The following is a 13,374-nucleotide window of genomic DNA, read 5'->3' on the forward strand; positions in this document are numbered from 1 at the left end:
TTAGCCAGAGTTTCTGGAATGTGTTTGCCTTGTTAGATGGCCATGCTAGAAGGGACAAAGTGGTATTATCAGAAATGCTACAGTGTGTTAGCGGATGCTAATGCTAGCTGATGTTTCTCTTCAGGCTGACCTTCTCTTACTGTCCAGTAGTGAACCTCATAGCCTCTGTTACATCGAAACCGCAGAGCTAGACGGGTAAGAATACACCATAACACACAGCACAGTCCAATAAAGCACAACACAGTGATCCTCATGGTTTGTGAGTTCATATACAGTGTGTGTGTGTGTGTGTGTGTGTGCTGTGTGTGTGTGTGTGTGTGTGTGTGTGTGTGTGTGTGTGTGTGTGTGTGTGTGTGTGTGTGTGTGTGTGTGTGTGTGTGTGTGTGTGTGTGTGTGTGTGTGTGTTTGTGCAGGGAGACCAATATGAAGGTACGTCAGTCTCTGTCTGTGACTGCAGAGCTGGGAGACCCCAACAACCTGGCCTCTTTTGATGGTAGGAAGTCTCTTTCTATTGGTCTCTGTGTCTTTCACACATCAGAGGTCAGCAGGTCCACTCTGCAACCAAGCACTTAGCACCCACACTGCCCAGCATCACACACACACACACACACACCCTCCGTTGTCAGCGCTTAACACCCCCAGTCTCTCCATTCCCCACAGACACACACTGGTTTTCCTCGTCAGCATGGTTCACCCACGCATCTCTCCTCACCTGCTCAGCAGAAAGCATTACTGCAAGCAAGTCAGTCTGTGTGTGTGTGTGTGTGCGTGCGTGTGTGTGTGAGTGTGTGTGTCTGCGTGTTTGTTAGCACAGCGCCCATAGTAAGTCAGTTTAATTCAATAGTCCTAAAATGGAATGTGGCTGAAACACTGAAACACAGCTGAACTCTGCCCTCTGTGGTGATGTTGAATATGTAGTCATTGTTTTTGTGAAGCAGAGGCTGATGTAGTAAACAGTGTGTTGTGCTGCTGACGTGGTTTCTAAACGCTGTCTGTTACTGAGGTGGGATGGGAAGATGATGATGGAGAGAACACTGTACTGTATCTTAGCTGACTAGGTGAGGTTATTGTAAAGTGTGTGATAAACGTGTGTGTGTGTTGCCGGTACAGGTGAGGTGGTCTGTGAGCCTCCCAACAACAAGCTGGACAGGTTCTGTGGTCTTCTGTGCTGGAGAGATTGTAAATACCCCCTGAGCAACCACAACATGTTACTACGAGGCTGTGTTCTCCGCAACACAGAGACCTGCTACGGACTGGTCATCTTTGCAGGTTGGTCTTTCTGTATGTGTTTTTGTGTGTGTGTGTGTGTGTGTGTGTGTGTGTGTGTGTGTGTGTGTGTGTGTGTGTGTGTGTGTGTGTGTGTGTGTGTGTGTGTGTGTGTGTGTGTGTGTGTGTGTGTGTGTGTGTCTCTATCTGTGTGCGTACATGTCTGTCTGTCTCTTTGTGTGTGTGTGTGCTCGTGCATGTGTGTGTGTTTGTCTAACCAATTCCTCTTTGTATATCTCTCTAACCAGGCCCAGACACCAAACTGATGCAGAATAGTGGTCGCACCAAGTTCAAACGCACAAGCATCGACCGCCTCATGAACACGCTGGTGCTCTGGGTAGGAGACCCCACACCTCCCCTTCTGTTTGGCCATACTTGTTTAACATCTACTTGTAATATAAAACAAGACTATAAATGGCCTTCTGGTTTCTCCAGAAACTCTACTTTTCTAGTTTAGCTTGACATTTTGAAATAAAAATAAGGTACATACATTTAGAAGTAAGCCTAATCTTTACCCTCTCCCCCTCTCTCTCCCCCCTCTTTCTCCCCTCTCTTCCCCCCTTTTGGCCCTTCTCACGCCTCTCTCCCCCCTCTCTCTCCCCTTTCTCCCTCCTCTCTCTCCCCGTCCCAGATCTTTGGCTTCATGGTGTGTATGGGTGTGATCCTGGCTGTGGGGAACGCTGTGTGGGAGAGAGAGGTGGGTTCTCTGTTCCAGAGTTACCTGGCCTGGGACCTGCCTGTAGACAACTTCCTGTTCTCTGCTTTCCTCTCCTTCTGGTCCTACGTCATCATTCTCAACACCGTGGTGCCCATCTCACTCTACGTCAGGTAAGGAATACTTTATGTCAGGTTATAAGCCCTCTATGTCAGGTAATAACATCTCTATGTCAGGTAATAAAACCTCTATGACCCTTTTAGTCAAGAGAGATGAGTGACAGTGACAGGCAGGCTGCTTCATCAGTACTTTACTTTCTGTGGATTCTGGAACAAGTTAGTATTTCAATCCACGACTGATGTTAGTGTGTGGTCCTGACCCACCCATACTGATAACTGACTTACTAAGGGATGTTGTTTGTTGGTTTCTTTATGTGTTAGTGTGTTTGTGTGTTAGTCTGTTGTGTGTTTTTGTATGTGTTGTGTGGGCTGCAATCTATCTACAATCCCAAACAAGTTAAAGAGGGCTCCCTGTTGAATTATCATTATTTTTTTCTCTCTCTCTTTTCCCTCCCTCCCTCCCTCCCTCCCTCCCTCCCTCCCTCCCTCCCTCCCTCCCTCCCTCCCTCCCTCCCTCCCTCTGTCTCTCCAGTGTGGAGGTGATTAGGCTGGGTCATAGTTACTTTATAAACTGGGACAGGAAGATGTTCTGTCCACAGTGTAACACAGCAGCTGAAGCCAGGACCACCACTCTCAACGAGGAACTGGGACAGGTGAGGAACACCCTTACTGTTGTTCATCTACACCCTACTGTTGTTCATCTACACCCTACTGTTGTTCATCTACACTCTACTGTTGTTCATCTACACCCTACTGTTGTTCATCTACACCCTACTGTTGTTCATCTACACCCTTACTGTTGTTCATCTACACCCTACTGTTGTTCATCTACACCCTACTGTTGTTCATCTACACTCTACTGTTGTTCATCTACACCCTACTGTTGTTCATCTACACCCTACTGTTGTTCATCTACACCCTACTGTTGTTCATCTACACCCTACTGTTGTTCATCTACACCCTACTGTTGTTCATCTACACCCTACTGTTGTTCATCTACACCCTACTGTTGTTCATCTACACCCTACTGTTGTTCATCTACACCCTACTGTTGTTCATCTACACCCTACTGTTGTTCATCTACACCCTACTGTTGTTCATCTACGCCCTACTGTTGTTCATCTACACCCTACTGTTGTTCATCTACACTAGATCCTTGTATCTCTGTGTTGGAGAATGTTAGCCTAAAAGCCTGTGGTGTGTCTGGATGTAGGTCCAGTACGTCTGTGGTATCTTGATAACCCCCCCCATTGAAACAGGTGGAGTACATCTTCAGTGACAAGACAGGAACTCTCACTCAGAACATCATGAGCTTCAGCAAGTGCTCTATCAATGGACATGCCTATGGTGGGTATACTACACTATATACTACACGATATACTACACTATATACTACAGTCTATCAGATTTAAGGTGGGTATACTACATATATACTACAGTCTATCAGATTTAAGGTGAGTATACTACATATAAACTACAGTCTATCAGATTTAAGGTGGGAATACTACATATATACTACAGTCTATCAGATTGAAGGTGTGTATACTACATATATACTACAGTCTATCAGATTTAAGGTGGGTATACTACATATATACTACAGTCTATCAGATTTAAGGTGGGTGTAATGCACAATATACTACAGTCTATCAGATTTAAGGTGTGCATAGTACATATATACTACAGTCTATCAGATTTAAGGTGGGTGTAATGCACAATATACTACAGTCTATCAGATTTAAGGTGTGCATACTACATATATACTACAGTCTATCAGATTTAAGGTGTGTATAATACACTATATACTACAGTCTATCAGATTTAAGGTGTGTATACTACATATATACTACAGTCTATCAGATTTAAGGTGGGTATACTACATATATACTACAGTCTATCAGATGTAAGGTGGGTATACTACATATATACTACAGTCTATCATATTTAAGGTGGGTATACTACATATATACTACAGTCTATCAGATTTAAGGTGTGCATACTACATATATACTACAGTCTATCAGATTTAAGGTGTGTATAATACACTATATACTACAGTCTATCAGATTTAAGGTGTGTATACTACATATATACTACAGTCTATCAGATTTAAGGTGGGTATACTACATATATACTACAGTCTATCAGATTTAAGGTGGATATACTACATATATACTACAGTCTATCAGATTTAAGGTGGATATACTACATATATACTACAGTCTATCAGATTTAAGGTGGATATACTACATATATACTACAGTCTATCAGATAAAAAAAAAAAAACTGATTCAAATACACCTTATGGAACAGCAAGGACTGTGAAGAGTCACACACACAGGTACAAACACATACAACATACACACTATACACACAACATACACACTATACACACAACTTAGACACTATACACACATGTACACAGTATACACACATACACTCTATACACACACGTACACCTGGATTATGTGTAGTAGTAGAGTAGTGGCCTGAGGGCACACGCTTAATGTGGTGTGAAATCTGTTGTTAAATATATTTTAATGTTTAAAAATGGTATTATAATGTATATTACTGCCTTAATATTTGCTGGACCCCAGGAAGAGTAGCTGCTGTCTTGGCAGGCACTAATGGGGATCCATAATAAACCCCAGGAAGAGTAGCTGCTGTCTTGGCAGCACTTATCCATAATAAACCCCAGGAAGAGTAGCTGCTGCCTTGGCAGGAACTAATGGGGATTCATAATAAACCCCAGGAAGTGTAGCTGCTGCCTTGGCAGGAACTAATGGGGATCCATAATAAACCCCAGGAAGAGTAGCTGCTGCCTTGGCAGGCACTAATGGGGATCCATAATAAACCACAGGAAGAGTAGCTGCTGTCTTGGCAGGAACTAATGGGGATCCATAATAAACCCCAGGAAGAGTAGCTGCTGCCTTGGCAGGAACTAATGGGGATCCATAATAAACCCCAGGAAGAGTAGCTGCTGTCTTGGCAGGAACTAATTGGGATCTATAATAAACCCCAGGAAGAGTAGCTGCTGCCTTGGCAGGAACTAATGGGGATCCATAATAAACCCCAGGAAGAGTAGCTGCTGCCTTGGCAGGAACTAATGGGGATCCATAATAAACCCCAGGAAGAGTAGCTGCTGCCTTGGCAGGCACTAATGGGGATCCACAATAAACCCCAGGAAGAGTAGCTGATGTCTTGGCAGGAACTAATGGGGATCCATAATAAACCCCAGGAAGAGTAGTTGCTGCCTAATGGGGATTCTTAATAAACCCCAGGAAGAGTAGCTGCTGCCAAATGGGGATTCTTAATAAACCCCAGGAAGAGTAGCTGCTGCCTAATGGGGATTCTTAATAAACCCCAGGAAGAGTAGCTGCTGCCAAATGGGGATTCTTAATAAACCCCAGGAAGAGTAGCTGCTGCCTAATGGGGATTCTTAATAAACCCCAGGAAGAGTAGCTGCTGCCTAATGGGGATTCTTAATAAACCCCAGGAAGAGTAGCTGCTGCCTAATGGGGATTCTTAATAAACCCCAGGAAGAGTAGCTGCTGCCTAATGGGGATTCTTAATAAACCCCAGGAAGAGTAGCTGCTGCCTAATGGGGATTCTTAATAAACCCCAGGAAGAGTAGCTGCTGCCTAATGGGGATTCTTAATAAACCCCAGGAAGAGTAGCTGCTGCCTAATGGGGATTCATAATAAACCCCAGGAAGAGTAGCTGCTGCCTTGGCAGGAACTAATGGGGATTCTTAATAAACCCCAGGAAGAGTAGCTGCTGCCTTGGCAGGAACTAATGGGGATTCATAATAAACCCCAGGAAGAGTAGCTGCTGCCTTGGCAGGAACTAATGGGGATTCTTAATAAATACAAATAGAACAATACACACACAAATCAGATCAAATCAGCACTGTCCTGTTCCCTCAGTCAATGTTGTAGACGTCCTTGTGGTGCTGGGTAACTCGTGAGTCTAAGTGTGAGTGTGTTCTATTGTCAGGTGAGGTGATCGACCCGTTGGGAGCACAGCCAAAGGTGAGCAGGCTAACGTAAGACTAACAGTATGACTAACAACACAGCATACTGTTCAGCTTGCTCTCTGTGGCAATGACATCACTCTGGCACTGTGCACTTTGCTCTTTGACCATAGGTGAATACAAAGCATAGTTTCTAATGGTGAATACTACAACTGTCCTCCTTCCTCTCTTCCCCCCTTCTCTGTCTGCCCTTCTCTGTCTCCCCTTCTCTGTCTGCCCTTCTCTGTCTCCCCTTCTCTGTCTCCCCTTCTCTGTCTGCCCTTCTCTGTCTGCCCTTCTCTGTCTGCCCTTCTCTGTCTCCCCTTCTCTGTCTCCCCTTCTCTGTCTGCCCTTCTCTCTCTCCTCTTCTCTGTCTGCCCTTCTCTCTCTCCCCTTCTCTGTCTCCCCTTCTCTGTCTGCCCTTCTCTGTCTCCCCTTCTCTGTCTGCCCTTCTCTGTCTCCCCTTCTCTGTCTGCCCTTCTCTGTCTCCCCTTCTCTGTCTCCCCTTCTCTGTCTGCCCTTTTCTATCTGCCCTTCTCTGTCTGCCCTTCTCTCTCCTCTTCTCTCTTTCCAGAGGCTAGACTTCTCCTCCTTCAACCCCCTGGCTGACCCTGACTTCTGTTACTATGACAACGGTCTGCTGAAGTCGGTGAAGCTGGGAGACCTTCACAGCCACGAGTTCTTCCGGCTGCTTTCCCTCTGTCACACCGTCATGAGTGAGGAGAAGAAGGAGGGTGAGAGATAGCGGTAGGGAGGGATGGAAGGAGGGTGAGAGAGAGGGATAGAGGGAGGAATAGAAGGAGAGGGAGGGTGAGAGAGCGATAGAGGGAGGAATAGAAGTAAGGTAAGAGAGAGAGAGAGCGAGATAGAGGGAATGAGGGTTAGATAGAGATAGAGGGAGGATGAGAGAGAGAGAGAGAGAGAGAGAGAGGGTTATAGAGGGATAGAGGGAGGGATGGAAGGAGAAGGAGGGTGAGAGAGGGGTAGAGGAAAAGAGAGGGAGGGAGAGATGGGAGATGAGGAGAAATAATTTGCTTTATTAAGTTGAACTTGTAATTATAGTCCATGTTTTTAAAGCTGTCACTTTTTGGGCAACCCAACCAAGTTCACATAGAAATGTGAGTTATTAATCTGCTCATTGAAAGAAGAAAGTCTATGTGTGCTATATTTATGCTTCCCGTTCTTAAGTTTTGTTTTGGCGTCTTTTACTTTCGGTTTTGTACACTAGCTTTAAACAGCTGAAAATACTATACTGAACAAAAATATAAACGCAACAATTTAAATATTTTACTGAGTTACAGTTCATATAAGAAAATCAGTCAATTGAAATAAATTCATTAATCCCTAATTTATGGATTTCACATGACTGGGCAGGGGTGCAGCCTTGGGTGGGCCTGAGAGGACATAGGCCCACCTACTTGGGAGACTGGCCCACCCACAGGGGAGCAAGGCCCAGCCAATCAGAATACGTTTTTCCCAACAAAAGGGCTTTATTACAGACAGAAAATCAGCTGTCCGGGCATCTGGTCTCAGACGATCTCGCTGGTGAAGAAGCCGGATGTGGAGGTCCTGGGTTGGCGTGGTTACAGGTGGTCTGCAGTTGTGTGGCCCGTTGGACATACTTCCAAATTATAAAACGACGTCAAAGGCTGCTTATGGTAGAGAAATGAACATACAATTCTCTGGCAACAGCTCTGGTGGACATTCCTGCAGTCAGCATGCCAATTACACGCTCCCTCAAAACCTGAGACGTGTTGTGTGACAAAACTGCACATTTTAGAGTGGCCTTTTAATTTCCCCAGCGCAATAATCATCTAACGTTCACCCTGTTTAATCAGCTTCTTCATATGTGACACCTGTCAGGTGGATGGATTATCTTGGCATAGGACAAATTCTCACTAACAGGAATGTAAACAAATTGATGCACAACATTTAAGAGAAATAAGCTTTTTATGAGTATGGAACATTTCTGGGATCTTTTATTTCAGCTCATGAAACATGGGAACAACACTTTACATGTTGCGTTTATATTTTTGTTCAGTGTATATTTTTGCTTGTTTGAAATATATTTCAAAGCGGTTTAGATGGTACAATGATTCTCTACACTATGCATTGCTTGTTTTGTCACATAAACTGAAATTAGGCGAACCATGAAATGGCGGAGTGGTTTTTAAAAGCATCTTAAAAGCATGTTGTATTTTGTGTTCACCTACATGTATAGAATGTGTTTAATGGATACTGTATTCTCTGTCTCCCTCTCTCTCTCTCTCTCACTCCCCCACTCTGCCCCTCTAGGAGAGTTGATGTATAAGGCCCAGTCTCCAGATGAGGGTGCGTTGGTGACAGCAGCCAGGAACTTTGGTTTTGTGTTCCGGTCTAGAACCCCTGGTACTGTCACTGTGACAGAGCTGGGCCGACCCGTCACATACACACTGCTGGCCATCCTCGACTTCAACAACATCCGCAAGAGGATGTCCGTTATAGGTATACATATACATGCATACGCACTCACACAAGCACGCACACACCTTGACATACAGTAGACACACACACACTCACCAAACACACCTTGACGTAGTGCACTTCAGCAACTTACGCAAGAGCAAAATAAAAAAATAAACGGGAAAATATCTTTGTATAAAACATACTGTACAACAATATAAATCTATGACATTAAAATGCCTATTTACTATGTTTCTGTCACGATTGTCATATGAAGGAGTGGACCAAAGCGCAACGTGTGTATCATTCCACATCTTTATTTAACTGTGAAACTATGCAAAACATACAATAAACTGATAAACAAAAACAACAAACCGTGACGAAGAGGTGCAACAGACACAAACTCAAAATAATCTCTCACAAAACCTAGTGGGAAAAACAACAACTTAAATATGATCCCCAATTAGAGACAACAATGACCAGCTGCCTCTAATTTGAGATCATCCCAAAAAACAACAACATAGAAATACAGAAACTAAAACCACCCAACATAGAAAATGAAAACTAGACAAAACCCCCTGTCACGCCCTGACCTACTCTACCATAGAAAATAAAAGCTTTCTATGGTCAGGACGTGACAGTACCCCCCCCCCACGGTGCGGACTCCGAACGCAAAAACCTAAACAACAAAAAAAAACAGGGAGGGTTAGGGTGGGTGTCTAATGTTGGTGGCGGTTCTGGTGCGGGACGAAGAACCCTCTCATCCTGCTTATCCACCAGCATAGGCGGCTCCGGTTCGGGGCGCAGCCCACGCTCCGCCAGCTGATCCCTCCGCTTTTGTGTCACCGGACCGTGGATCATCGCCGGAGGTTCTGGACTGCAGACCGCCGCTGGAGGCTCCGGACTGGGGGACGTCGCTGGAGGCTCCGGACTGTGGGCACGTCGCTGGAAGCTCCGGACTGTGGGCACGTCGCTGGAGGCTCCGGACTGCAGACCGCCGCTGGAGGCTCCGGACTGGGGGACGTCGCTGGAGGCTCCGGACTGTGGGCACGTCGCTGGAAGCTCCGGACTGTGGGCACGTCGCTGGAGGCTCCGGACTGTGGGCACGTCGCTGGAAGCTCCGGACTGTAGGCACATCGCTGGAGGCTCCGGACTGTGGGCACGTCGCTGGAGGCTCCGGACTGTAGGCACGTCGCTGGAGGCTCGGACTGTGGGCCGTTGCTGGAGGCTCCGGACTGGGGACGTCGCTGGAGGCTCCGGACTGGGGGACGTCGCTGGATGCTCCGGACTGTGGGCACGTCGCTGGAAACTCCGGACTGTGGGCACGTCGCTGAAGGCTCCGGACTGTGGGCACGTCGCTGGAGGCTCCGGACTGTGGGCACGTCGCTGAAGGCTCCGGACTGTGGGCACGTCGCTGAAGGCTCCGGACTGTGGGCACGTCGCTGGAGGCTCCGGACTGTGGGCACGTCGCTGGAGGCTCCGGACTGTGGGCACTTCGCTGGAGGCTCCGGACTGTGGGCACGTCGCTGGAGGCTCCGGACTGTGGGCACGTCGCTGAAGGCTCCGGACTGTGGGCACGTCGCTGAAGGCTCCGGACTGTGGGCACGTCGCTGGAGGCTCCGGACTGTGGGCACGTCGCTGGAGGCTCCGGACTGTGGGCACGTCGCTGGAGGCTCCGGACTGTGGGCACGTCGCTGGAGGCTCCGGACTGTGGGCACGTCGCTGAAGGCTCCGGACTGTGGGCACGTCGCTGGAGGCTCCGGACTGTGGGCACGTCGCTGGAGGCTCCGGACTGTGGGCACGTCGCTGGAGGCTCCGGACTGTGGGCACTTCGCTGGAGGCTCCGGACTGTGGGCCGTCTCAGGAGGTTCCGGACTGTGGGCCGTCTCAGGAGGTTCCGGACTGTGGGCCTTCTCAGGAGGTACCGGACTGTGGGCCGTCTCAGGAGGTTCCGGACTGGGAACTGTCGCCGGAAGCTCTGGACTGGGAACTGTCGCCGGAAGCTCTGGACTGGGAACTGTCGCCGGAAGCTCTGGACTGGGCAGGCGCAATGGAGGCCTGATGCGTGGAGCTGGCACAGGTGGCGCCAGATTGGTAACACGCACCTCGGGGCGAGTGTGGGGAGCAGGAACAGGACATCCCAGACTGGGCAGGCGCACTGAAGGCCTGATGCGTGGGGCTGGCACAGGTGGCGCCAGACTGGTAACACGCACCTCAGGGCGAGTGTGGGGAGCAGGCACAGGACACACCGGACTGGAGAGACTCACTGAAGGCCTAGTGCGTGGAGCCGGGACAGGTGGCCCCAGACTGGTGACACGCACTTCAGGGCGAGTGCGAGGAGCAGGCACAGGGCGTACTGGGCTGTGGAGGCGCACTGGAGGTCTGGAGCGTAGGTCTGGCACAATCTGTCCTGGCTGGATGCTCACTTTAGCCCGGCAAGTGCGGGGCGCTGGCACAGGACGCACTGGGCTGTGGATGCGCACTGGAGACACCGTGCGTATCACCGCAAAACATGGGGCCTGACAGGTCACACGCTCCCTAAAGCGAGTGTGTGGAGGAGACACAGGACATACCAGACTGGGGAGGCGCACTGAAGGCCAGATGCATGAAACTGGTGCATATGACACCAGACTGGTGTCACGCTCCTCAGCACGCCCGCTCTGCAGCGCTCTCAATGCCAACACCTCTCTCCGGAATCTTGCGTCGAGCTCCTCACTCGTCTCCCTGACTGGCTCTGGTTCACCCCTCGGCTCTCCACGGTAAGCACGAGGAGTTGGCTCAGGTCCCAAACCTGACTCCACAAAACTCCCCGTGTGCCCCCCCCCCCAAACATTTTTGGGGGCTGCCTCTCGTGCTTGCCTTGATGGTATAACGCCTCGTAATATCGCCGTTCTGCTCTCGCTGCTTCAATCTCCTCCTTTGGACAGCGATACTCCCCTTCCTGCCTCCAGGGTCCTTTCCCGTCCAATATTTCCTCCCAGGTCCATTCCTGTTTATCACGCTGCTTGGTCCTCTGGTGGTGGGAGATTCTGTCACGATTGTCATATGAAGGAGTGGACCAAAGTGCAGCGTGTGTATCGTTCCACATCTTTATTTAACTGTGAAACTATGCAAAACATACAATAAACTAATAAACAAAAACAACAAACCGTGACGATGAGGTGCTACAGACACAAACTCAAAATAATCTCCCACAAAACCTAGTGTGAAAAACAACGTCTTAAATATGTTCCCCAATTAGAGACAACGATGACCAGCTGCCTCTAATTGGAGATCATCCCAAAAAAAACATAGAAATACAGAAACTAGGACCACCCAACATAGAAAATTAAAACTAGACAAAACCCCCTGTCACACCCTGACCTACTCTACCATAGAAAATAAAAGCTTTCTATGGTCAGGACGTGACAGTTTCATCTGACTGCGCAATCCACTGTCTCATCAGCCCAGCCAGGCAATTTATAAACTTGATCTCCACTATAAAAAGCATCTCGACATTATCTCACATTTCTTTTAGACTAACATTTAGTTAGTGTGTCTGCAGTGCGTAACCCAGATCATATTAAAGTATGACTCTGTCTGCAGTGCGTAACCCAGATCATATTAAAGTATGTCTCTGTCTGTAGTGCGTAATCCAGATCATATTAAAGTATGTCTCTGTCTGTAGTGCGTAACCCAGATCATATTAAAGTATGACTCTGTCTGTAGTGCGTAATCCAGATCATATTAAAGTATGTCTCTGTCTGCAGTGCGTAACCCAGATCATATTAAAGTATGTCTCTGTCTGTAGTGCGTAACCCAGATCATATTAAAGTATGACTCTCTCTGCAGTGCGTAACCCAGATCATATTAAAGTATGTCTCTGTCTGTAGTGCGTAACCCAGATCATATTAAAGTATGTCTCTGTCTGCAGTGCGTAACCCAGATCATATTAAAGTATGACTCTCTCTGCAGTGCGTAACCCAGATCATATTAAAGTATGACTCTCTCTGATGTGCGTAACCCAGATCATATTAAAGTATGACTCTCTCTGCAGTGCGTAACCCAGATCATATTAAAGTATGACTCTCTCTGCAGTACGTAACCCAGATCATATTAAAGTATGACTCTCTGCAGTGCGTAACCCAGATCATATTAAAGTATGACTCTCTCTGCAGTGCGTAACCCAGATCATATTAAAGTATGACTCTCTCTGCAGTGCGTAACCCAGATCATATTAAAGTATGACTCTCTCTGCAGTGCGTAACCCAGATCATATTAAAGTATGACTCTCTGCAGTGCGTAACCCAGATCATATTAAAGTATGACTCTCTCTGCAGTGCGTAACCCCGAGGGGAGGATCCGTCTATACTGTAAAGGAGCTGATACTCTGTTGTTTGAGAGGCTCCACCCCTCCAACCATCACCTGATGAACATCACAACAGATCACCTTAATGTGAGTTACAGACACACACACACACACACACACACACAAACAGACACACACAGAGACACAGAGACACACACACACGTGCATATACACACAATAATAATCAGAGTTCCTATTCAGCCTATCACAGCTCTCTTTTATGCAAGTAACACCACTGCCCTCTGGTGGTTAAATGTTTTCCTGCACACTACTTCAGCCATCAGGAGATGATTGATTGTTTATCAATTCTTCAATTCATTTGTGTGTCTAGGAGTATGCTGGGGACGGTCTGCGGACCCTGGCCCTGGCCTACAGAGACCTGTCAGAGGAGCAGTGGGAGGAGTGGTCAGAGAGACACCGCCAAGCAGACAGAGCTACAGACTGTAGAGAGGACAGACTGGCTGACATATATGAACACATAGAACAGGACATGATGGTATCACGCTGTGTGTGTTTGTCTGTGTGTGTGCAG

At 47.6% G+C, this 13,374-nt stretch overlaps 1 protein-coding gene across 5 annotated transcripts in view; it reads left to right on the top strand.

Moving 5' to 3' along the window:
- The window catches only part of LOC106595355 (phospholipid-transporting ATPase ID), an 85,619-nt gene that overhangs the window by 54,322 nt on the left and 17,923 nt on the right, over positions 1–13,374 (top strand). For all 5 annotated transcript variants that reach the window (XR_006769986.1, XR_006769985.1, XM_045718945.1 and 2 more), the window contains 12 exons: positions 125–195; positions 414–493; positions 1,111–1,269; positions 1,515–1,603; positions 1,898–2,094; positions 2,573–2,693; positions 3,300–3,387; positions 6,037–6,071; positions 6,627–6,786; positions 8,348–8,536; positions 12,814–12,929; positions 13,174–13,338. Coding sequence is in view for 3 of the 5 variants with exons in the window: in XM_045718945.1 (XP_045574901.1) it covers positions 125–195; positions 414–493; positions 1,111–1,269; positions 1,515–1,603; positions 1,898–2,094; positions 2,573–2,693; positions 3,300–3,387; positions 6,037–6,071; positions 6,627–6,786; positions 8,348–8,536; positions 12,814–12,929; positions 13,174–13,338 (1,470 nt within the window). In the remaining 2 variants the exon portion in view is untranslated. The remainder of the gene's footprint in view (positions 1–124; positions 196–413; positions 494–1,110; positions 1,270–1,514; positions 1,604–1,897; positions 2,095–2,572; positions 2,694–3,299; positions 3,388–6,036; positions 6,072–6,626; positions 6,787–8,347; positions 8,537–12,813; positions 12,930–13,173; positions 13,339–13,374) is intronic.

The sequence above is a fragment of the Salmo salar genome, chromosome ssa05 (genome assembly GCF_905237065.1).
Source record: "Salmo salar chromosome ssa05, Ssal_v3.1, whole genome shotgun sequence".
NCBI classification, from domain to species: Eukaryota; Metazoa; Chordata; class Actinopteri; order Salmoniformes; family Salmonidae; genus Salmo; species Salmo salar.